The following is a 25,822-nucleotide window of genomic DNA, read 5'->3' as shown; positions in this document are numbered from 1 at the left end:
TGAATTCTTGAAGTTGCGATATTCGCGATAAATATTCGTAATTCGAATATTCGTGCTCAACACTAATAGGAACACAGTGTAAGACCTCCTGCACATGACCGTATGGCTTTTTCAGTATTTTGCGGTCAGCAAAAAATACGGATGATATTCGTGTGCATTTAGTTTTTTTTTCATAACAGAACATCTGGCCCTTCATAGAACAGTACTATCCTTGTCCGTTATGCGGACAATAATAGGACATGTTCTATCTCTGAACGGAACGGAAATACGGAAACGGAAGGTATACGGAGTACCTTCTGTTTTTTTTTTGCGAATCGATTGAAATGAGTGGTTCCGTATACGGTCCATATACGGAACGCCAAAACGGAACGTAAATGGAAAAAAAAAGGTTTGTGTGCAGGGGGCCATTTTTTTGCAGACCGTATGCGGAACCATTAATTTCAATGGGTCCGCAAAAAAACGTAAGTTATTCCGTGTGCATTCCTTCCGTTTCCGTACGTCCATATTTCTTTTCCGCAAAAAAATAGAACATGTCCTATTATTGTCCGTATTACGGACAAGGATAGTACTGTTCTACTAGGGGCAAGCTGTTCCGTTCCGCAAAATATGGAATGCACACGGACGTCATCCGTATTTTTCGCGGATCCGTTTTTTGCGGACCACAAAATGCATACGGTCGTGTGCATGAGACCTAATTCTAATAAACTCCAATGCACTGGAGTCTATTAGAGAAGCAATCTGATAATTTCTTGCTATGGTAACCTAGGGGAACTATTAAAAAGTGTAAAAAAATAAAAGGTTTTAAAAAATATAAGAAATATAAAAATCCAAATGACCTGCTTTGCCCGAAATTAAAATTAAAATACATAAAAAATTTAAAAAATTAACACCATGAGCATCGCTGCATGCAAAAACGCCCGTACTATTAAAACATAAAAATATTTATCCCATACGGCAAATGGCAAAATGGAAAAAAAGGTCAAAATGGTCAATTCGCCATTTTTTTGGTCACTTCACCTCCCACAATTTTTTTTTATAAAAAGTGATCAAAACATCTTACACACCCCAGGATGGTATCAATGAAAAGTACAGATCATCCTGCAATAACGGAGCCCCCCCCCCCCCCCAGCTCAGTACACATAAAAAATAAAAAATTATGGGGGTCAGAATATGGCAATACAAAGGAAAAAATAGTTTTTTCCAAAGTTTTTAATTTTTTTCAGTATTAAAAAATCATGAAAAACTATACATATGTGGTATCAATGTTTTCGTAGTGACCCGGAGAATAAAAATAACAGGTCAGTTGTACGGCATAGGAAACAGTGTAAAAAAAAAACTATAAAACTGTGGCAGAATGTTGTTCTTTGTTTTTTAAATAATTCCATTCCATTTGGAATTTTTTTCCTGCTTAGTGTATGCGACCATAAATGGTGCCATTGGCTATGTGAATGAAAAAATAAAAAAGTTATGGCTTTGGAAGGCCTGGGAGTAAAAAATGAAAACTAAAAAAAAAACAAAAAAAAAAAAAGGAAAATCGCCCAGTCTTGAAAGGGTTAATATACTTGTATTCATTATCGCGGTTCTCAGTGATGTGCTGCTTGGGGACATATCACTGCTGAGGCCAGTCATTGGCTGCAGCAGCGCACAAGACCATGCACAAAGATTACATTACGGTCCCGAAACCATTGTGCCTGAACACACTGGCCTGGAGAGGGTAAGCATAGTTCTTTTAACAGGTAGGGACATTAAAAAATATCCTGGATAACCCCCTTGAATTCTTGTGTATTCATCTTTACGAAGGCGGTCTGTATTATTTCCTATGTTATATGCTGGTGTACGTTGCTGTGCTTTACCCTCCGGCACAAACTGCACTAACCCATACAATTAATCTATTTTGACTGTCAACTGAGAAAGTGTAAGATTTCCTGTTTTGCGTGTGACAGTTTTAGATAAGTTTAGAGTCATGGGCAGGAAATCCGCTCCACTTGCTAAGTGTGACCTAACGGCATCAGAAGCACAGTAGTAGACACTCCGAGCCACCCACAGGGCGCAATGATGGGAGAATCGGTGGAAAACAGCACTGATGACTTTATCATTTCACTTAACAGGGAATGTCCCAAAGAATTGGAGGAACTCATTGAAAAATCCAGTGGAGATGTCCGAAGATTTGATGACACTGGATTTACATTGTCTCTTCAGAATGGGCTCGAAAACCTGAGGTTGGAGAAGTCGCTGACAGATGTAGTGCTGTGTGTCGGCAATAGCGCATTCTCATGCCACCGCGTTGTACTGGCGGCCGCCAGCAATTACTTTAGGTAAGATGCTGACCCCATTGCTAAGTTGTGATGAGAATAGAGAAGAGAAGGTCTAGCGTCAATTTTTAATAATGATGGACACGATGACCCTTTTTTTTATTATAATGAAGGTTCTGGATGTTGCTGCCAAGAATAATTGATTTTATTTCTTATTGGCCAAAGAGATTTGTTTAACAGAAGTTAAAAATTGAATTTATAAAAAATGTATAAAAATATAATATAATAATAATCCGCTGTCTGTTCACACCATATCATTCAGAGTGAACCCATGAAAACTAGAATGGATCCCATCACATTCTGACGGGTGCCATTGACTTGTAAGTTTCCATTTTCGCTCCAGTATTTTGGATGGAGCGCTACAGACTGCAATGTTCTTAAGAATGCCAGAGCCCTAAATAGAAAGAGGAGAAGGCACCTAGTGTGACTTGATACATAGCAATGACCATTATCCAGTCAATTGCAAAACTTCATCTCAGATGTATGTTAATATGAATAATATCTATATCATTCACAATAATATATAGTCAGATGCACTAAGATTATTTCCTTTTTCACCTTTATCCAAAAATATACTGATAGGTCAGTGCAGTCGAATATGATATGCATGGTATAGTATATGGCAGAGTGCTAATAATTGCTTCATACCTTGGATTATGTATACTGGATGCAATCTACAGTCATTTACATTATATTATAGCTAACCATAACCATTGGGAAACCGAGGAGCCTCTTCGGCAGGAGCGCGCCTAGCCGTCCGTTCTGCCAAAGTGTTATACAGAGGATCAAAGCCTAAAATATCTAATCCACCTTCATCATGAAAATACCAAAATTGTACTCAGTGAGGCCTCATGCACACGACCGTTGTTTTGGTCCGCATCCGAGCTGCAGTATTTGCGGGTTGGATGCGGACCCATTCACTTCAATGGGGACGCAAAAGATGCGGACAGCACTCCGTGTGCCTTCCGCATCCATTGCTCCGTTCCGTGGTTCCGCAAAAAAAATATAACCTCTCCTATTCTTGTCCGTTTTGCGGACAAGAATAGGCAGTTATATTAATGAGGAATTGAGGGACGCACACGGACGCCATCCGTGTTTTGCGCATACGCAATTTGAGGGCCGCAAAACACACAACGGTCGTGTGCATGAGGCCTGAATCTAATGAGGGCATTTGAGTTTTTTTTAGGCAGGACAGATCTATAAAGTAGGCTTGAATGATAAACCTTTAACGCTGGTCCATAGGGTCTGAGAGTGAGTGTCAGAAATCGGGGTCTCAAAATGGGGTAATACCTATATATCTGTATAAAGTAAGACGTGGGGCACATAGTATAATTAGATTATGAAGGGAATTCTTTAAATTCCGTTTATTGGGTTGTTTTGTAATATATTATTTTTGGATAAGGTACTGGCGGAAACGTGCATAAGCTGAAGAGCACCTGTCAGCAGAATCAACCCTATTAAACCAGGCATAACATCTGGTAGGGATGATCGTGCTGACTGAAAGCATACCTTTGTTATGCAGATCAGTCTCTTCATTCTGGAGAAAATAAAACGTTCTCTCTCTATATACTCTAACTGCAATATATATCTATATCTATATACTGTATATAAATGCAGGTCTATATAAAACTATAAAAAAGCACTATAAAAATTTAATAAAAGAAAAAAAAGACCGCGGCACATCCATATGGTGAAGAAATGTGTAGTCCTTTTATTCACCCATGCGACGTTTCTTACTGGGGCCGTTCTCAAGCAAATAAATACAAGTTCATGGCGCATATATATATATACAGGGTGTCAAAAAATTTGCATTCATAATCAGCAATCAACAAACATATAAGAAATTCATATCCCATCATATATAACGTGCATTGTGAAAGTACATCCCATATCAACATTAATATAAAGATAATAGATCTCGACGTGTATTAATATATAAAAATCGAATGATTTATTAATTAATTAATAATCAGTGTGATAATCTTCCATAGTGGCCTGTGGTACCTTAGGTCCGCTCACCTGTACAGCGCTCAAAGCCGAAATCAATCCCCATGGCTACTCGGCGTGTATAGAGACATACTGCGCATGTCAGCACGTCACTCTTCCACGCGTCAGTCACATGATCAAAATAAACACAGTAACTTCTTTAATTAAACAAAATAACTAATTAGTAGGATATTATAAAAGTGTAGGAGACCTGGGAAATAGAAAAAGCCCCATTCAAGGTTTAAAGCCCTATTCAAGTCAATGGGTCCTCAAAAAAAACAAAACGGAACACACACGGAACACATCCGTATGTCATCCGTATGTCATCTGTATTTTGCGGATCCATACTGTAGAAATGCTATGCCTAGCCCATATTGCTCATGTGTTTGGTGATTAATAAGTTACTGTTTCCAATCCACAAAAAACGGATCGCATACAGAAACCATACGGATAAATCAAAACCCTTAAAGGGGTATTCCCATCACAGACAATGGGGGCATATCGCTAGGATATGCCCCCATTGTCTGATAGGTGGGGGTCCCAGAGAACAATGAGAACCACCAAGTGCTGCTCCATAGAAGTGAATGGGAGTGCACCGTGCATGTGCAGCCCCTGCTCCCGTTCATTTCTATGGGGCAGACGAAAATAGCCGAGCCAGCGCTCAGCTATTCTCGTCGGCCCCATACAAAAGAATGGAGGGCGGCTGCACATGCGCAGTGTGCCCTCCGTTCATTTCCCAGCTCCGTTCTCATTGTAGGTGCAGGTCCTACCTCGTTGTTCTCTGGGACCCGCACCTATCAGACAATGGGGCATATCCTAGCGATAAGCCCCCATTGTCTGTGATGGGAATACCCCTTTAATGTCTTATAGGAGACCACGTAATTTGAAGGATAGATTGGTGAATAATGATATAGGTTTACAGAAGAGTGCTACAAACATGTTTGGCCCCTAAAAAGCTGGGATGTTACCCGTGCTTGCATTGGGTGAATTGTAAACGTATGACTAAAGGGACACAGTTTGTACATCCCACCACAGAAGCGACACATACAATCAGACATTATCTGACATGTGATTCCTCCTATGTCATTTACGTGCTGCCCTTGTGATATGTTCTATATAGGAGAGACAACGTTACCCAACACCGGTACTCCATAGGGGTATTCCAAGTTATCGCCTATTCACAGTTTGAACAACTGGAATGTGGCGCTAATAGAAAAGAAACAGCACAGACTTCTGCTATTAATTTACTGCATTTCCTTAAAATCCACAAAATATTTTCCCAACAGCTGCTGCCAATAGTTTTATATGGAAAGAAGCGATAGGAATCCTTGGCAGATCTGCAGCAATGACGTGGCAGAGAGGTCATCAGTATATGTCTGGTCTCCGGGTCTTGTACTATGGAGATAACGTACTGATGACCATAGACATACCCGACCTGCTGAGCCATCAGTGGCTGCTTATCTAACATCACAATCATCACGCCTGCACGTGTCGATACTACATCTATGGCCGCTGTGCACGTGACAAGGGGCTGGGTCCTTACATACTACACATACGTCAGCCATACACTCTACCAGCACTTCTCTAATCTACATTAGATTCAGACGATCTTATGCTGTCCACAAAAATGCGAATATGTTTTTTTTTTGCGGACAGTACAGCATGTCTGCAAAAAAACGGATTTCATTCCGCAGAGCCATAGACTTTAATGTGGCCACATCCTGATTTTCACTGACAAGTATAGGACATGTTTTATTTGTTTTGCGGAGCCGTAGAACAGAAGAAAAGGAAGTGAATAGGTCTGCATCTATTCCGCAGAAAAACGGATCTGCATTTTTTGTGGCCGTCTGAATGAGCCCTTTTAAGCTTGGCTCCTAAAGCCCTATTAGACTGCTGGATTTTCAGGCATCAGCTGCAGTTGATGATAAACACGTCGAATGGCGCTTATTTCCCCAACCTATTTGACAGGCCGATGCAAAGTGAATGGGGGGGGGGGGGGGGGGTTGCTTCCTTGTATTGATTATCGGCAGCACACCCCTGATTACATGGGTAGACCTGCTGCCAATAATCGGACATCCTGATGAAAGATGCAAATCAGTCACACGAGTTTGCTCGTTGATCAACAACACGATTATAAGGGCGATTATCGGGAATGAGTGTCTCGATGATTGCTCAGTATAATAGAGCTTTAAAGGGGCTGGCACATCTCATACATTGGGAACATAGCGTTAGGACCCCGCACCGCATCTCTAGAACGGAGGCACATAGAAATGAATGGAGGGCAGCGGAATATAGGAAAGAGTGGCACCCATACTCTTACCTAGCCATGTATTACATGGTCACCTATGTATGCGAGCAGTGATGGTCAGTTTCCGAGAACAGCCCCCGGGGGCCTTCATCGGGCTGTTCTCTGAACTGCCTGCTCCCGGTGACTGCATTTGATTTCAGACCGGCTCCCAGCAGAGGCACAGGTAAGGGCTTACCTGTGCATCGCCGGACGGGTGAGTCTACCTTACTAAAGATGGCAGCCCGCATCTTTTCGCTGGCGAACACTGCGAACTGACCATCACTGTATTCGAGTGGGCGCCATGTAATACTACATAACCCAGAAGCAGCCTCTGCGGTATAACATGTGAGGGATGATACCGGTTTATCAACAGTTTTTTTTTGCAGACCCTGGACATCAGAGTTGACATTTTTTACAATATGCGCATGCGCTGATGCTGCTTTTCCTGACACAGCTGTGTCTTTGTTCCTTAGAGCCATGTTCTGCAATGATCTCAAAGAAAAGTATGAAGACAAGATTATAATCCAGGGAGTGGAAGCAGAAACCATGCAGGCCATCTTAGATTATACTTACACTAGCAAAGTAGTCATCACAAAGCAAAATGTGCAGAAAATATTAGAGGCCGCCAGTCTATTCCAGGTAAGTGCCAGAGTAACATGGTGCACGCATTGTAATGACGATCACGGGTCCCTGATTCAATTCATATTGGACCGTGTGCATGCAAGTAGAGGGGTTTTTATATTGATGGCCTAGGATAGTCCTCAGGATAGGCCCCCAATATCAGATTGTGTAATAGCGGATGGAGCTGGTTACTGCAGAGCTTCTCCCATTGAAGGGAATGGAAGCAGTGCTGCAGTTACCAGCTTTGGCCACTACACAAGGGATGGAGCTGTGTCAGGACTTCTTTACAGTGAGAGAACTACTCCTGTTCAGCTGATCAGCGGGGGGTGTGGGGTGTTGGACCCCTACTGATCAGATATCCTGGGAATAGGCCATCAATAGTAAAATCCTAGAAATCCCTTTAAGGCTTGTTGGTTTGCCGATCTGGCAGGCTGTTACGGCCGGGAGCAGCCTGTCGGATCCGGCATTGCCAGACGCTACCTAAATGCCGCCTGGCCCTATTAACTATAATGAGGTCTGGCGGTGATCCAGCCGCAATCCGCCAAATATACTGAGAATCGGCTGGAGAAATACTGCTGCACGCAGTGGTTTTTGACCGGCTGATTACCGCCATTCTGTGCCGGAACAAGCCCAAGTTGTGTACACATCTGTTTGCACGGTGCAGTCCTACGGTGGTTTTTTTTAATGTGATTTTCTACTTTTTTTTAGCTAAATTACAACAAAATTCCATTGTGGAAATTAAAGTAAATATTATAATTTGATCCTAAGAATGTTTTAAGATACTTTTTTCAGCATTTCAGAGATGCAGCAGTTTTGCTGTGATTTTGAGAAATATGAAAAAGCTATGACAAAACTTCTTTACATACACCTTTAGAGGCGTGGGCATTTTTGTCAGCGGTGGTCACACGCGGCGGCTGCGGTACCAGACTGGGTTGTGGGTCTGCAGCTGCAGAAAGCCAAGAGCACGCCGGAGCAGATGGGTTATGTACAGAGTGAATCGGCAGGTTATGTTCTGGTCAATTCTGAGAAGTGCACTCGTGGGAAAACAGCAACTATTGCCTCATTTCTGGTTTCTGTGTTGCACAATGGATACATACTGCTGGCCCGTGTCAGGGAGGCTTGAAACGCAAGAGATTTCTAGGCAAGAACAGTTACTAGAGGAAAATCCTGGGTTGGTATTCTTACATAAGAATTGGATTACTCAATTTTTGTGACTATAAGACGCTCCCCAGGTTTAGACAACAGAAAATTAGAAAATTTAATCTATTTATTCAACTTTTCCTGGTGGTTTAATGAAGTGGAGGGGTCCAGGTCACTAACTTTGGGGTCCAGCATAGAGGGGGTTAATAGTTTTGGTGAGCTCCTGTTAACCTTAGTGCGTAATCTGTTGACCATTGTAACAAACAGCCATGGTGCATGTTGTCAGCTCATTAAATGTACCTATCCAGGTAAATGTGTCTCCTGTCATTGCTCCGCGGTGTCTTGCCATGCTTCTTCTGCGAGATTTGTTTGGTATTTTTTTTTGCTCTTCATGATCATGCCATTGTACAAATATACACACAGCTCTACAGCATTCAAATTATACACACACAGCTCTGCATTACACATATGCTGTATAGACATTATACACCCAGAGCAGTGCAGTACGCACATTATACATGCACATATTATACATACACGCAAATACATTATATATAATCACATCACTGCTACACAGATGACATATAACACCTTACAAACACAGCTTTGCTACACTGATGAAATAGACACACATAGCTCTGCTGTATACACAAATGACAAACAAAGCTCTGCTACACAGTTGACATATGCACACACAGCCCTGCTACATACACATCTCTATCTCACATACAGGGAGTGCAGAATTATTAGGCAAGTTGTATTTTTGAGGATTAATTTTATTATTGAACAACAACCATGTTCTCAATGAACCCAAAAAACTCATTAATATCAAAGCTGAATATTTTTGGAAGTAGTTTTTAGTTTGTTTTTAGTTTTAGCTATTTTAGGGGGATATCTGTGTGTGCAGGTGACTATTACTGTGCATAATTATTAGGCAACTTAACAAAAAACAAATATATACCCATTTCAATTATTTATTTTTACCAGTGAAACCAATATAACATCTCAACATTCGCAAATATACATTTCTGACATTCAAAAACAAAACAAAAACAAATCAGTGACCAATATAGCCACCTTTCTTGCAAGGACACTCAAAAGCCTGCCATCCATGGATTCTGTCAGTGTTTTGATCTGTTCACCATCAACATTGCGTGCAGCAGCAACCACAGCCTCCCAGACACTGTTCAGAGAGGTGGACTGTTTTCCCTCCTTGTAAATCTCACATTTGATGATGGACCACAGGTTCTCAATGGGGTTCAGATCAGGTGAACAAGGAGGCCATGTCATTAGATTTTCTTCTTTTATACCCTTTCTTGCCAGCCACGCTGTGGAGTACTTGGACGCGTGTGATGGAGCATTGTCCTGCATGAAAATCATGTTTTTCTTGAAGGATGCAGACTTCTTCCTGTACCACTGCTTGAAGAAGGTGTCTTCCAGAAACTGGCAGTAGGACTGGGAGTTGAGCTTGACTCCATCCTCAACCCGAAAAGGCCCCACAAGCTCATCTTTGATGATACCAGCCCAAACCAGTACTCCACCTCCACCTTGCTGGCGTCTGAGTCGGACTGGAGCTCTCTGCCCTTTACCAATCCAGCCACGGGCCCATCCATCTGGCCCATCAAGACTCACTCTCATTTCATCAGTCCATAAAACCTTAGAAAAATCAGTCTTGAGATATTTCTTGGCCCAGTCTTGACATTTCAGCTTGTGTCTTGTTCAGTGGTGGCCGTCTTTCAGCCTTTCTTACCTTGGCCATGTCTCTGAGTATTGCACACCTTGTGCTTTTGGGCACTCCAGTGATGTTGCAGCTCTGAAATATGGCCAAACTGGTGGCAAGTGGCATCTTGGCAGCTGCACGCTTGACTTTTCTCAGTTCATGGGCAGTTATTTTGCGCCTTGGTTTTTCCACACGCTTCTTGCGACCCTGTTGACTATTTTGAATGAAGCGCTTGATTGTTCGATCACGCTTCAGAAGCTTTGCAATTTTAAGAGTGCTGCATCCCTCTGCAAGATATCTCACTATTTTTGCCTTTTCTGAGCCTGTCAAGTCCTTCTTTTGACCGATTTTGCCAAAGGAAAGGAAGTTGCCTAATAATTATGCACACCTGATATAGGGTGTTGATGTCATTAGACCACACCCCTTCTCATTACAGAGATGCACATCACCTAATATGCTTAATTGGTAGTAGGCTTTCGAGCCTATACAGCTTGGAGTAAGACAACATGCATAAAGAGGAAGCAGTCGGGGAGGTCTGGCACTGCTGGAGCACCCTGACTGCAGAATATAAGGACCCTTGCACACGACTGTATGCCCTCCGAGACATATGGTCCATGAGCGGGCCATATGTCCCGGAGCAGCATTGATCGTGCACACGGGAGCGCACAGCATCATAGATTACAATAAGGCTGTGAACGTCGGGCCGCCCGCGGGACTATTATATGATCTTATGAGTGCAGGACAACAGTCCCGCGGGCGGCCCGACCTCCACAGCATCATTGTAATCTATGATGCTGTGTGCTCCCATGCGCATGATCAATACCGCTCCGGGACATATGGCCCGCTCACAGACCGTATATCTCGGAGGGCATACAGTCGTGTGCAAGGGCCCTAAGGGGCAGGCACTTTTTACCAAGATTGTTTTTCTTGCTAAAAAGTGCATCTTATAGTCCAAAGAATATGGTAATACAGTTTAACATGCAAACAAGTAATTATCCCTGAGGACAATCTGCTGCCTAGAAATAATTATTTTGGGTACAGGCCAGAAAAGGTCCGATCACCCAATGAATGAATGTTTGCTCACTCATAGCGTGGTCGTTGACACATCTCGAAACAAGGACCTTTAGACTCTGTTCACACCATGTCAAGAAAAGCTACCGCTGTGAGAGTCAGGCATTTAGCTCAGACATATGCAACTGTATGCCATGTTCTCCTACTGTAAAACACATGTACCCTCAGTATATTCACTACTGCAGCTCTGTTATGTCACTGCACACCAGCTGCGCTGGACATATCTAGGACGTATATGTTGGTACATTTTCCTGGTGTATACGCTGGATGTATGCAACAAAGGGCGCTTTCAGACGAGCGTATCGAAATCAGTCAGTATTCTGGTTCAGGATCCTGATGATATACCATCAGGATTGCTTCAGGATTTAAATGCGTATTTCTTTCTTCCTTCACTATTTATGCACTGCCTGTAATGTGCGTATTTGGAAAAAAATGGATTTCAAATACTGACGGAAATTATACGCCCGTGTGAATAGCTCTATTCATTAACATTAGCAGCGGATTTTGGTACATTAAATCCAGACTGTATACGCCTTGCAAATACGCTCGTCTGAAAGCGGCCAAAGGTGGTGTGAACGTCACCTTATGTCTCCTGTTAAATCAAACTAGGATTGAACATGTTGGATTACAACATGGCTGATCCTTGTTATGTTAGGCCGTGAAGGCTGCCAGGAGTGTCTTACAGGCAATTATCTTGCTCTGCTTAAGGCCCCATGCACACAGCCGTTGTTTTGATCCTCATCCAAGCCGCCGTTTTTGCAGCTCAGGTGCGGACCCATTCACTTCAATGGGGGCGCAAAAGATGCGGACAGCACTCCGTGTATTTAATGCCCGCAGGAAATCTGCGCTTTAGGCCTCATGCACACGGCCGTTGTTTTGGTCCGCATCCGAGCCGCAGTTTTGGCAGCTCGGATGCGGACCCATTCACTTCAATGAGGCTGCAAAAGATGTGGACAGCACTCCGTGCGCTGTCCGCATCCGTTGCTCCGTTCCGTGGGCTGCAAAAAAAATATAACATGTCCTATTCTTGTCCGCGCTTTGCGGACAAGAATAGGCAGTTATATTAAAGGCTGTCCGTGCCGTTCTGCAAATTGTGGAACGCGCACAGACGCCATCCGTTTTTTGTGGATCCGCGATTTGCAGACCGTAAAACAGACCATGTTCGTGTGCAGGAGGCCTTAGGGGGGGAATAGCTCTTGTACAAATACAAAATCCATTAATATAAATTTTTTGCCTTCTTCTGGATTAACCTGCAGGATAACAGGCTGAACTGGATGGGCGGATATCTTTTTCAGCCTTACAAGGTATGATACTATTAGAAAAATTATTATTAGGACATTTGGGACATTTAAAAAAAAATCATTAAAAGTTTCCCGGTAATTTGGAACATGTGGAAGGGCGGTAGCCATGGTAGGCTATTGCTTCATAGCCTGATGGGTGCTACTTTTTCCGCTTCTTATTTCTATAGGACGGTGGCTTTGGATCATTGCCAAATATTTAACGTTCTTCTGGATTATGACATCTTTTTAAACAGACAATTGGGTGAAATGTCCACAATCCTACAGACAGAAAGCACAGAAGATGTGTAGACTTGTTGCTGCGTCACGTCCTGTAGCTGTCCTCTTTATCCCGCTATCTGTGTGTGTTCAGCCATGTTTGCAGCCCCTGCACTACTGTCTTATCTGTAGTGTCATTATGGGGTGGGGGGGGGGGATAAGGAAAACAGCTCACACAGAGAAGTCCATGTATAGGGCTGCAACCATGCTGTGGACTTACAGTCAAAATGAAATCTGCAGTTTAATGGCCGACTCATTAAAAACTTTTTTTTTTTTTTAAAGGGCATCCGTCAGCAGTTCTGTACCTATGACACTGGCTGACCTGTTACATGTGCGCTTGGCAGCTGAAGGCATCTATGTTGGTCCCGTGTATATATGTGCCTGCATTGCTGAGAAAAGTGATGTTTTAATATATGCAAATGAGCCTCTAGGAGCAATGGGGGCGTTGACGTTACACCTAAAGGCTCTGCTCTCTCTGCAACTGCCGAACCCTCTGCACTTTGACAGGTGTGACCATGTTTATACTGCCTGACCCCGTCAAAGTGGAGAGAGCACGGTTCCAGAGAAAGCAGAGCCTCTAGAAGTAATGACAACGTTCCCGTACACATAAGGCAAAGTTCACACTTCAGTTATTTGGTTAGTTATTTCCATCAGTGATTTTGAGCCAAAAGCAACAGTGGGTCAAAAACACAGAATAGGTGCAAATCTTTCCATTATACCTTATGGGTCCATTCAGACGTCCGTAGTGTATTGCGGATCCGCAAATTGCAGATCTGCAATACACCCGGCCAGCACCCCCATAGAACTGCCTATTCTTGTCGCAATTGCGAACAAGAATAGAACATGTTCTATTTTTTTGGGGAGCCGCGAACCAGAAGATCAGGGCCGAGGTCCGGAAATGCGGATGCGGACAGCACACTATGTGCTGTCCACATCCATTCCTGCCCCATAGAGAATGAATGGCAATTTGCGGAACGGGTGCGAACACATTCACGGACGTGTGAACGGACCCTATCTCTGTGTAGGCTACTGACCAAATAACTCAAGTGTGAACTCACCCTAAAAATAAAAAAGTTATGGGGTAAGAATATGGTGATGCAAAGAAAAAAATAGTTTTTTCCAAAGTTTATTTTTGTCAGATTAAAACACAAGAAAAACTATACATATGTGGTATCATTGTAATCATACTGACCTGTAGAATGAAATTAACAGGTCAGTTTTACTGCACAGGAAATGCTGTAAGAAAAAAATACATAAAACTGTGGCGGCATTGTGTTGTCCTCCCCATATGGAATTTTTTTCTCGCTTCCCACTGCATTTCATGCAACCGTAAATGGTGCCATTAGAAATTACAACTTGTCCCACAAAAAATAAAGCCCTCATACGGCTATGTGAATGGAAAAATAAAAAAGTTATGGTTTTGTGGGATTAAAAAAAGAAATTGAAAAAATGGAAAATCGCCCGATCATTATGGAGGTAAACCTTGTTAAAAAAAAAATCCCCTTTTCTAGTGTTGGATTATAGGATGGTCAGGGAAGCATGTAAACTGTTGTGGTGCAGTGATGTAGGCAGTGGTCACCTGTATCAGAGCGTTTGCAGACTCATAGAAGTCATCACAATGAGGGGATGCTGTGGTCGCACTGGTTATCTGATACATCACGTTATTACCACCATTGCACTGCAGGTTTTTCTTTATATACTGGCCCATTCCACAGCACATTAATGGTTGAAGCAGAACTTCCTTATGAGTAAGCCACATAACTTTTAATGTTAACGCATATCTTAAGCCCAGAAAATGTGGGACTTTAAAGGGGTTGTCCCATGAAACATATTTTCATTTTTAAAACAGCACCTGAATACATTGCATGTATAAATAAAAATGATGCAAATAGAGTTCAATAAAATCTATTTGCATATAGTGCCACCTGCTGTTTGTTCTTTTCCTTATTTCTCTGTCCACCTCAGTAACACCGCTGTGGTGGACGCACATGCTAAGTTCCATCATTTAACTGTTAGAAGCTATGACAGTTACAGGGAGAGAGCTGCAGCAGAAAGGACATACCCCCTGAGAAAGGACATAACCCCGAGCTGCCAGCTTGACATAAGTCTAGTAGTGTTGACATTTAGAGCAATGAATGGGGAGATCTCTGGATCCATGTGCGGTACAGGGCTGGTTCTGGCTTTGTTAGAAAGACATTGTCATGTCTATGTAATATGATCATTACTCATGGGATGCCACCCCAAAATCTTCCAGAAAAAGCCCACCAATACTCTACTTTGGGTTAAATTGGCACAAACTCATTGCCCTTCCTAAATCTTTGCAGTCCCCTCACCACCTTCAAGCCGGTTTGTCCTACCTGTTAGGGCTCATGCACACAAACGTATTTTTTCCTGTTCCGTTCCGTTTTTCCTGTATTCGGAACCATTGAATTCAATGTGGGCCGCAAAAAAAAAAAAACACCCCGGAAATTATTCTGTGTGCATTCCATATGTATATGTCCGCAATTCCATTCTGCAAAAAAAAAAAAATAGAACATGTTCTATGCTTGTCCATTTTGTAGACAAGGACAGGCATAGTTACAATGGATCCGCAAAAAAAAATGGTTGTCATCCATTTTTTTTTGGCGGATCCATGTTTTGCGGACCACAAAATACATAGGGCTCATGCACACGACCTGACATGTTGACATGTTAAAAAATGATCGTTTGCAGATGGCAGATTGTGGTTTCTAAGAACAATCTGCCGCCGGCGAACCACCATACAGCATGGGGACGTGCGATGGCATAGAGATCACTCCTCCCCATGCTGCGGAGGAGATCGCTGCATGTGCTGTCCACATCTTTTGCAGCCCCATTGAAGGGAATGGGTCCACATCCGATTTGCTAAAAATTTGGATCGGATGCGAACAAAAAACATGGTCGTGCACATGAGGCCTTCGAATTACATTCGGGCACCATCAGCCACTATATCCTGACTATGGCATCTTATCTCATTCTGTATCTCTGTAGATGTGGTGTCCAGCACATCCTGCTGTAGTCTCCATTGTACACAGATGCTGAAGTTTCACAACTTCCTGGTTTTCTTTCAGTTCCTCCGCATGGTGGATGCCTGTTCCAGTTTCCTTACAGAAGCTCTTCACCCCGAAAACTGCGTTGGAATTTTAAGACTTGCAGATGCCCACTGCTTGGACTTTTTGAAGTTGCAGGTCCAGAACTATATCATCCAAAACTTTTCTCAGGTTTTAAATCATGAAGAATTCCTCGAGTTGACATCTGACATTCTGTATCATATTCTAAAGAGCGATGAGCTGTATGTGACGGAGGAAGCACAAGTCTTTGAGATGGTCATGAAATGGGTGCAGTATAAGCAGCCGGAGAGGATTTCTCTTCTACCCAGAATGTTAGAGTGTGTCCGCCTGCCCTTACTGGATCCCTGGTATCTCGTTGGTACGGTAGAAACCAATGAACTGATTAGAGGGTGTCCCGATGTGTTCAATTTAATGCAAGAAGCACGCATGTATTATCTGACTGGTAATGAGGTGAGTAAATCTGCAGAAAGTAGTTTCCAATTTTCTTATTACCCTCATGCATCTATGAAAACCTACTGCCAGCTGACTGCCAGCACTAACTATGGTGGAAAGAGGATGGGGCTTGCTGCTACTGTGGACAGGAGTCTTGTTGTGGCTATTCGGGAAGGGGGGTGACTAGAAAGAGGTTGAAGCCAACATGTTGCTGGTTCTTCTGCACACTGGAAGCAATAGGATGCAGATTCTTTTTAGTAGGGTGGTGGGGGGAGGGGGGGGAGTTGTGTTGTGACTACTAGGGAAAGGAGGACACTGCTGTGACAACTGGTAAGAGCACAGTTGTCACTACTAGAGGGAAGAGGTGGGTACCCCCTGCAGTTCAGTCTTTGGCTTGTTCACAACTATGTTAAGTTTTTCATTTTTCTGAAGAACAGAAAAATGAAAAATTAGGCCTCGTTCACATCTCCGTTAGGAAATCTGGCACAGGGCAGCCTTCCAAATCTGATTCTGACGTTGCTGGCCTCTACTTCACTGCTGGATCGCCATTGACTGCAATAAGGTTCAGTGGTGATCCGGCCGCTTTCCAGCATAAATGCTGAGTTTTGGCTGGACAAAAACTGTTGCATGCAACTTTTTTTGTCTGGCCGACAGCAGGCATTTGCGCCGGATCAGGCAACTGGATCACCATAACAAAGGCCTCGTTCACATCTCGCTGTTCCGGGACAGAGCAGCCTACTGGATCCTCTATTTCACTACCAGTTCCCCATTGACTGCAGTGGGGTCCGGTAGTAATATGGCTGATTTATGGCAAAATGCCGAGTTTCGGCTGGACACAAACCACTGCATGCAACTGTTTTCTTCTAGCTGAAATCGGCTGGATCTCTGCCGGACCCCACTGCAGTCAAAGGGGATCCAGCGGTGAAATAGAGGATCTGGCAGATGTGAATGAGGCTTAACTGATCAGCTTTAATCCCCATTTGTTTGAATGGGCGTCAGTTTGCATCCGTCAGAAGAACAGAAAAAAATAGTGGTATTTGTCCGGCTGAAAATTGGCATTTATGCCGGAAATTAGTTGGATCCCATTACCCATTACAGTCAATAGGGATGCCGGATCCATATTGACTATAATGGGATCCAGCGGTTATCCAGACGATTTCCGGCATGTGAGCTGTTGAATCCAGCAATGCCAGATAGGGTGAAACGTTCACTGGTGATACGTATGAATTAACTCTTAACTTGACTGATCAGAAGAACGGAAAGCTCAATGCAGATATGAACTTAGCCTAAGGGCTCATGCACACGACCATTGTTGTTTTGCGGTCTTCAAATTGCGGATCCTCAAAACACGTATACCGGCTGTGTGCATTCCGCATTTTGCAGAACAGACGGCCGATAATAGAATAGTCCTTTCCTTGTCTGTAATACAGACAATAATAGGACATGCCCTATTTTTTTACAGAACGGACATGCAGACATACAGACACAGAATGCACACTGAGTTATGTCTGTTTTTTAGCAGCTCCATTGAAGTCAATGGTTCTGTATACAAGCCGCAATAAAAATGGAATGGACACGGACATAAAATACGTTTGTGTGCACGAGCCCTAAGTGCTATCCAAACCAGCCAAGAACTGAGGATAATGAACAGAGGACTTCACTTGTCTTGTTTCCAGATAAAAATTGTAAAACTGGATCCGGGTTTTTTTTGTCCTTAAAAATGGATGCAAACTTTGCATCAGTTTTTGGAACAAATCCAGTTTCACAAAAAAAAAAAATGATTCCTTGCCTGAAACAAAAAACGTGATGTGAATGTTCACACGCCGGATTTCTCCACCAGAAAAATCTGCTGTGAAGGCTTCTCTTTGGGTTTTTGGCGTGGTTTTGCATTTTGCATACTACGAATGTAATTGCAGGGGCTGCGCTAATACCAGCGGTAATAGACACAATGCTGACTCCAACACACGCTCCAGCAGGCAGCTGTTACCAATCCACTCCTATGGACGTCTCCTGCAGCGTCTTGATACCAACCGAAAACTTTAATGTGCGGCACCAATTCCTTCACAAGACAAAGAGACACATAGCGCAATACCCAAGTGGTCAAAGTAAGTATCCAGTTTATTGTACTTACAAAGTCCATGCAAACAAAACTAAAAACATCCATAATACAAAAAACAATCATACACAATATCAAAATAAAAACAACAAATTGCAAACATTATCCACATGCGCTTCGCATGGGCAATACGAAAAAGTAAAAATGTGACAGAGTTTGCGCAAACTATACAGCCTGCGATTATAACATGCAAGCGATGTTAAGGCAGCTTGCATGTTATAATCGCAGGCTGTATAGTTTGCGCAAACTCTGTCATATTTTAACTTTTTCGTATTGCCCATGCGAAGCGCATGTGGATAATGTTTGCAATTTGTTGTTTTTTATTTTAATATTGTGTATGATTGTTTTTTGTATTATGGATGTTTTTAGTTTTGTTTGCATGGACTTTGTAAGTAGAATAAACTGGATACTTACTTTGACCACTTGGGTATTGCGCTATGTGTCTCTTTGTCTTGTGAAGGAATTGGTGCCGCACATTAAAGTTTTCGGTTGGTATCAAGACGCTGCAGGAGACGTCCATAGGAGTGGATTGGTAACAGCTGCCTGCTGGAGCGTGTGTTGGAGTCAGCATTGTGTCTATTACCGCTGGTATCAGCGCGTCCCCTGCAATTACTTGTGGATTTGACTGTTTTATGGAGACTGAATCTACTCCTGGATAAGGGTTCCGCTGCTTATTTGTGACTGTGCATCCAGCCCCCCCCCCCTTTTTTCCATGCTACGAATGTGCCCGCATCTTTAGCATTAGGCTTATGTTTATACGGCAAAATCCATAGCAGAAAATCAGCAGTAAATCAATAGCAAAATGAGTAACAGAAAACAGGTGATTTGTGGCAGATTTGTAATTTGGTGGTGGTTTCAGAACAGTTTCGGAATGAGGTTAAACTGCTTCCCTATTGACTTCTATGGAAATCCACAATCAAATCTGATTTAAAAAAGTAACGTCACTCCTGAAGCACTTAAAAGTAGCTGCTGAAAAAAAAACCTCCCATGAGAATAAGGTGTGAACATGGTTGAGTTTTTTACATTGAAGTCAATGGAAAGCTGTGTGGATTCCCATTGAGAACAGTGGGAGGTGAATTCCATTCACATTCCATTCACATTCCACATGGTTTTCAGTGTGAAAGTCTGCAAACAAAATCTGCTGTATGAATAAGCCCCTACTGTCCAGGTTCCCCTCAGATCACAGCTGATCACTCTGACTCCCAGCATGGAGGCGCCACTTTGGTATCTGCTTGCTATCAAGGATGCCTTCTAACAAGTAGGGATTGCTGAATGCAGAGAACCCCTTCAAAATATTACCTGATGGTTACTATATTGCTGTCTACCAAGCCATGCATGGTTGAAAGAAATCCTGTAAGGGGTGTTTCCCTCTCAGCAGGTAGAGTTCAGATCTGGTAAGGGTGTTGGTAATAATCAGACATAAGCAGGCTGTACTAATGAGATGTGCATAGCCAGAGCAGTTGCAGTTCGCTCCACAGGTTGAGGGCACCCTTCTTATAGCCCAGCAATACTGGGTGCAGGTGCAGCTGATGAAGGCTTTCCACAGTTTCTGAGACGAGTGGACCTCTGGGGCTGCTTTATGCATCTATCTGTCAGGCTTGCTGGCTCCATCTTCTGTACTTCTCCTCCTGGGTGACACATCTCCTGACCCAGGGGTGCACCTCGCCTTTCTGCTGCCTTAGGCAAAAACTGAAACGCCAGGCTCAGGCACCGCGATAATGATGACACCTGCCTCTAATAGCCTACAGGAACTAGGACTAAAGCCTATTAGAGGAAACGGTGGTCCAGGGAGACATCGCAGCATTCAACTGTATTCCTGTCCTGAGTACAGCGATGCAGTTGAATATGTAGAGATGAGCATTTCCACAATGGAATCGTTCCTTGCCCATGGCCCTTCTGCTGCCCCCCTCTTGCCCCTTCCTGGTGCTGCATAAGGCGATTGCCTCACCTGGCCTCATTGGTGGTGCACCCCTGTCCTGACCCCACCACTAATCTTACTTGTAATTCCCCCAGCCAATTCACACTCTGGGACTGTGGGTTGATCTTCCATACCGGCTGTAATCAGGGCCTCACTTGTTAGCCAGATGTCATACTAGACCCTCTCACTAGGTCTCTAGGATGGTGTGCCAATTAGCGAGTGTCACTCATTCCCACTTGGCAGCTAACGATCACTCTCTTCTTGTTTTCTAATACTATTTATAACCATCAAAACTGTTCTAAAGAGCCTGGGAATGACATAACATGTTGAATTAAAATCCTTTCTAGTAGTAGGCTTGTAGCCCATGCCACTTTAGATGTGCATGATAAATAATTTGAAAGGCACCTAAGATGTCAATAGGTAGTTCTTTGTTGTAATTTTAGTGTCTCTTTCAAGGGCCAAAATATCAGTGGTTCTTGTCAGAACATTTTATATGCGAGGACCCAGCTGTAACTTGAAGGCATGAAACGAACTGTCTCAGATGCCACTCTATCTGAGGGCACTATATCACAGAAGGGGAGACCGGGGGATATAAAGTTTTCTTTTATTTCATCCAGATCTGTATGTGCAGCGGGTCCAGGACAGGAGTGGAGGACAGGTGTGGTTTTAGCAATAACAGTAGTTGTAGTTGCTCATGGTGGCAGTCCTCACTTTAATGCTCCCTAGGGACACGCAGTAATGGGAAGGACGCACCTTTTCTTCTCTTTGGTCCACTCCCTGGTCTTGAGGCTCCTTCTTGTTAGGTGGGGTGACCTTGGTGTAGATGAATTCTGAGGTCCCAGGGAGGGGTTTCCTAAGATGTGAGGCAAATATGAGGTGGGTTTAACAGTAGAACACAGAACAATGCTTTTACTAGCAATTAATGTTCCAATATAGACCTCACAGCAGTTGTCACAGTTCAGACTTTGCACAGTTTTGCAATGCAACAGTTCATAGGGCTGTTTCACACGAGCGGATTCCGTGCGTGGCATCCGCTCCGTGAAAGAGCGCCAAGACCCGATGCAGACTGCAGGGGCACGGAGCATTAACATGACTGATAATGCTCCGTGCCTCTCTGTGATCTCTTTACTACGAAATCACAGTTTTCACAGAGATCACAGAGAGGCACGGAGCATTAACAGTCATGTTAATGCTCAGTGCCCCTGCAGTCTGCATCGGGTCTTGGCTGTCTTTCACGGAGCGGATGCCACGCACGGAATCCGCTCGTGTGAAACAGCCCTAACAGTTTCATCGGCTGAGAAGGTAGTTCACAGGCCAAAGTTGTGTCTCTCTGAGTTAATCTTTCCAACACTGCACTTTTCTCTCAAGCATCCAGACATGGGGGTGTAACACTTCTCTTGCACTTTTCCTCACTTTTGCTTTGTACTCACAATGCGATGCTACAAATTCCCACTGTGAGGTGTGGTCCTTTCAGACACCCAGTCTGCCTCTAAAGCATGAGACGAGGGCTCTGCCTTAAAATAGTTTTTCCAAGACTTTTATACTGAGGACCTATCCTCTGGATAGGTCATCAGTATCTGATCGGCGGTAGTCCGACACCCGTGATCCCTGACGATCAGCTGTTTGAGATGGCACCAGTGCTCCTGTGAGCTCAAGCACAGCGATGTACATTGCATAGAGGCTATGCTTGGTATCACTTGAATGGGGCTAAGCTACGATAAATGTGTTGTCACTGGCCTAGGGAAATAGGGCACCACTTCTAAAGTCTCTTTAAACCCCTTTAAGTTTGAAAGGATGGAGGAGTGAACGTTACAGTAGGGTACATAAAAGTAAACAGTGCAGAAATAGAATACTGATTGATTTGACATTTTATGTAGTGTTGGAATACTATGCTGGTTATTTTTGCTTTATTTGAAGCTTTATTTCCCTTGGTGTGTAATACATAATATAGCATTTATTGTATGCAAATAAAATAACTATTACCTACCATATTACATAAATAGTTAGGAGCAGGTTTTAGAACTCTTGTTCAGACACTTGAGTGGAAAATTTGGTGTCCTACAATACAGTTTGTGAACCTAACATATCTCTTTCACTGCTACTGTATGCCCAACATAGGTACACTACCCTAAAGGTCACTCCAAAGCCACACAGAAGAAACATGACCCTAACAAAATTGATTCTTATCAAGTCTATGCTAATATCGCTCTCTACTTCAATGTATTCAGCCTGTCTAGTCATAGACAGCTGAATCTGTGGGTCTAATGGCAGTAGGCAAGAGGTTAATGAGTCGAGAACTCATTTACCAAAGGTTCTTTGGGGCTTTCCTCAATTTTATTTTTAAAGGTTAGCTGTCTTCACTGCCTTTTTCACTGGCACACAAATGTTTAAACGCTTTTTTTGAGATGTTAGTATTGATGACCTATCCTCAGGATAGGTCATTAGTATGTGATTGGTTGCGCTCCGACACCCAGGACCCCTGCCCATCAGCTGTTTGAGAAGGCAATTGCGCTCGCAGTAGCGCTACGGCCTTCTCGCTGCTTTCCCTAGGCCAAGTGACAACACATTCATCTATTACGTGGCCTAGGCGCAGCTCAGCCCCAATGAAGTGAAAAGGGCCCCATTAAGGATAGGTCATCAGTATTAACATCTCGGAAAACACCTTTAAAGCATGCCTGAGTTTAAAAAAAAAAGTTTGCATAATGCCTGTGCTTCTTTGTACAATCATAACTGTGAAGGAACAGTTATGTTTGGGCTTCCCTAATGTTTTTTTCAGCCATGTTATTCCCTGTTCAGCTAGATGCATTTCACTTAGAAGCAAGGTGCTTCTCCCTTCTGCCGGCACTGTACTCCTGTGACGTCCTTTCCTTCACTTCTCCCTTTTTTTCAGCTCTGGAGTTCACAGAACAGATAAAGAATGGTAAATCACACTTACATATACACAAGAGGCTCCTATGATGTTCAGAAGCAGTTGTTTTATCAGGCTAAGGAGCTCAGCTAGCTCTGACATACTACCACTTCCTCTCAGCTGTCATCCCTGTTACCAGGGTTGGATCTTGCCTGACAACAGTCAGTAGACTGTAAATTAGGTGGAATTGCGACTCCGAGTGGCCATGACTTTACTGCTTTTTTCAGGTGGATGCACTGTCAACACTGTAGAAGATAATAGATGTCGGACCCCACGGATCAGCTTTTGATGGTCTATCCTGAGGATAGGCCATCACCTAAAAGAGCTAGACAACCCCTTTAAGGGACCTCTAATCCTGTCTAATCTCTATATGTCCCCTACACAGTAAGGATGTTCCCTTAGTGCCCCAACACAGTAACAGGATCTCCTTAGTGCCACCTCACAATACTGATACCCCTTAGTGCCCCCCTAGGCAGTAATAATTCCTCTTAGACAGTGTGGTGCTCCTCACAGAGTATAAGGCCTCCTTAGTGCCTCTGTCACAGTAGCATGAACTTTTTTTGCCCACACACAGTATGATACTTCTTTAGTGCCCCTGACACAGTATGATACCTCCTTAGTGCCTCCCTAAACAGTATTATGCCCCCTTAGTAACCCCCATGCAGTATGATGCAACTAAATGCCCCTCTCACAGTCGGATGTCCCATAAGTGTCCAGCCTTTATGCAGTGATGGCCTATCCTGATCTGTGGAGTCCGACACCCATTGTCCACTACAGCGTGGACAGTGCAGTGTAGTTCCTGACTTCCAGTGACGAAGCTTCACAGAACAGCTAATTGGCAGGGGTATAGGGTGGCAGACCCCACCAATAAGATAGTGGTTATAGGCCATCACTTAAAGAAGGCTGGACAAACCGTTTAAGTGCCCCTCAAACAAAGTGATGCTTTGTCTCAAATTCAATGTTTTAAGCAATATCGGTCCATGCATTATAATATATTATATTTATATAACTGACAGATATGAGAGGTTCTTGAGGGAAAATTGATTTGATTCTGAAATGGACAAATGTGACTGTGGCGTGACATAGTCTGGGACCTCAACGTGACAGAAATGTGGAGGAGCAGTACTATTTGAATATTATTTTGTCATATTTAGCAGATGTGCTGCATTCAATCATTATAGAAAAATGTAGGTTGTTTCTTCTAAAAATATTGCCACTTCCTCATTTGTAACCTGTGTGGGGCATGTGTACACCGTGTAACTGTCTAGACTCCCATCTCTTCCTCTTTCTTGCAGCTGATGTTCTGAACATCTGTAGATGTTTGTTTCCATCTCATATACATCATCAAAATTTCCAAATACATGACTCTGCGAAGAGGAACTTTTGAGAACCGCAGATTTATAGAGCAAGTGCTAATGCTTAGCTTCAAAACAATCTCTTTAAGGATGTTTTATGTCATGAAGGGAACCTGTCAGCACATTCAACCAATTATATGGCTCTGTCAATCACAGCGCAGCAAAATCATTGTTGTCTTTTTCAAAACTCTCTGCTTTGCCATTTTGATATATTTACACTTTGAATAGTACCTTGCCCTATGTAAATGAGGGTCCTGGAGTCATCATAGTGTCTCCTTTCACTGGCCAAGTCACGGAGGCAAGCACACCCATCTCACTTGCCTGCACTCTATCTATTTTATGGGCAGTGGGTGTGGAACCACTGTGCCAACCAACTGGTTTGACTTTAGGCTATTCCTAACTGCGTTGTCCTGGCAGTGCAAGCTTTAACCGCTATAGAGGGATCTGGACTTTGCTTTAGGGGATCCACCAGGCCACTATCTCAAGGAATAGTTCCAGTATGGTTGGCATCTGACCTACTGGGGTCAGAGACACTGGTGCAAAGCACGAGGAGTCAAGCAATATTTGTGGTCAGGAAACAGAGATCAGGCCGGGAAGCGTTTGTGTAAATACGTGAAACAAGTTCGATGCCAGGGCAGGAAGCAAAGAATTAGTTTGGTACACAGGCTAAGGCCAGGACAGGCAGCCGAAGGTTAGAGTCAGTAAACAGACACAGGTCAGTACAGGGGCAGACATACTGAACAGCACACCTTCACTGGTTACTAGCAAGCTCAGAAACCTAAAGCTCAGAAACCATCCCGTAGGGGAAGGTGCCTTAAAGGGGTTGTCTCACTTCAGTAAGTTACATTTATCATGTAGAGAAAGTTAATACAAGGCACTTAGTAATGTATTGTGATTGTCCATATTGCTTCCTTTGCTGGCTGGATTCATTTTTCCATCACATTATACACTGCTCGTTTTCATGGTTACAGACCACCCTGCAATCCATCAGTGGTGGTCGTGCTTCCACACTATATGAAAAAGCAATAATATAGTCACTTCTAAGTGATCTATTGGACAGTAAGGAGCACTATTATTATCAGCCGCTCTTGCCTGTTGGTCCCTGTGTAGCTGCAGTGGTTGCACATGTGGTTTGTCCACCTCTGAGCTCCTCAGCAATCCAGGTAACTCAGAGGGGGCACCGAAGACCATCTTTTTCCCCCTTTTTTATTTTTAACTTGTAACCATTATTTACCTATCCCTATGATAGTTACACATAAGGGGGCATTCACATCAGCGCTAGTTATTTGTTTTACTCTTAGTGGAGCAAAA

The 25,822-nt window shown here is 43.3% G+C and overlaps 1 protein-coding gene across 2 annotated transcripts in view; it reads left to right on the top strand.

Annotated features, from left to right (window-relative positions):
* The first annotated feature begins 2,010 nt into the window (after positions 1-2,010).
* The window catches only part of KLHL6 (kelch like family member 6), a 47,756-nt gene continuing 23,944 nt past the window's right edge, over positions 2,011-25,822 (top strand). The window contains exons 1-4 of one of the 2 annotated variants that reach the window (XM_044291569.1): positions 2,011-2,315; positions 7,059-7,224; positions 12,394-12,441; positions 15,783-16,232. In XM_044291569.1, the coding sequence (XP_044147504.1) occupies positions 2,053-2,315; positions 7,059-7,224; positions 12,394-12,441; positions 15,783-16,232 (927 nt within the window). In that variant the 5' untranslated portion in view covers positions 2,011-2,052. The remainder of the gene's footprint in view (positions 2,316-7,058; positions 7,225-12,393; positions 12,442-15,782; positions 16,233-25,822) is intronic. The other variant, XM_044291571.1, reaches the window with a different exon arrangement.

Source organism: Bufo gargarizans, chromosome 4 (assembly GCF_014858855.1).
Source record: "Bufo gargarizans isolate SCDJY-AF-19 chromosome 4, ASM1485885v1, whole genome shotgun sequence".
NCBI lineage: Eukaryota > Metazoa > Chordata > Amphibia > Anura > Bufonidae > Bufo > Bufo gargarizans.
This window is presented reverse-complemented; position numbering and strand designations above follow the sequence as displayed.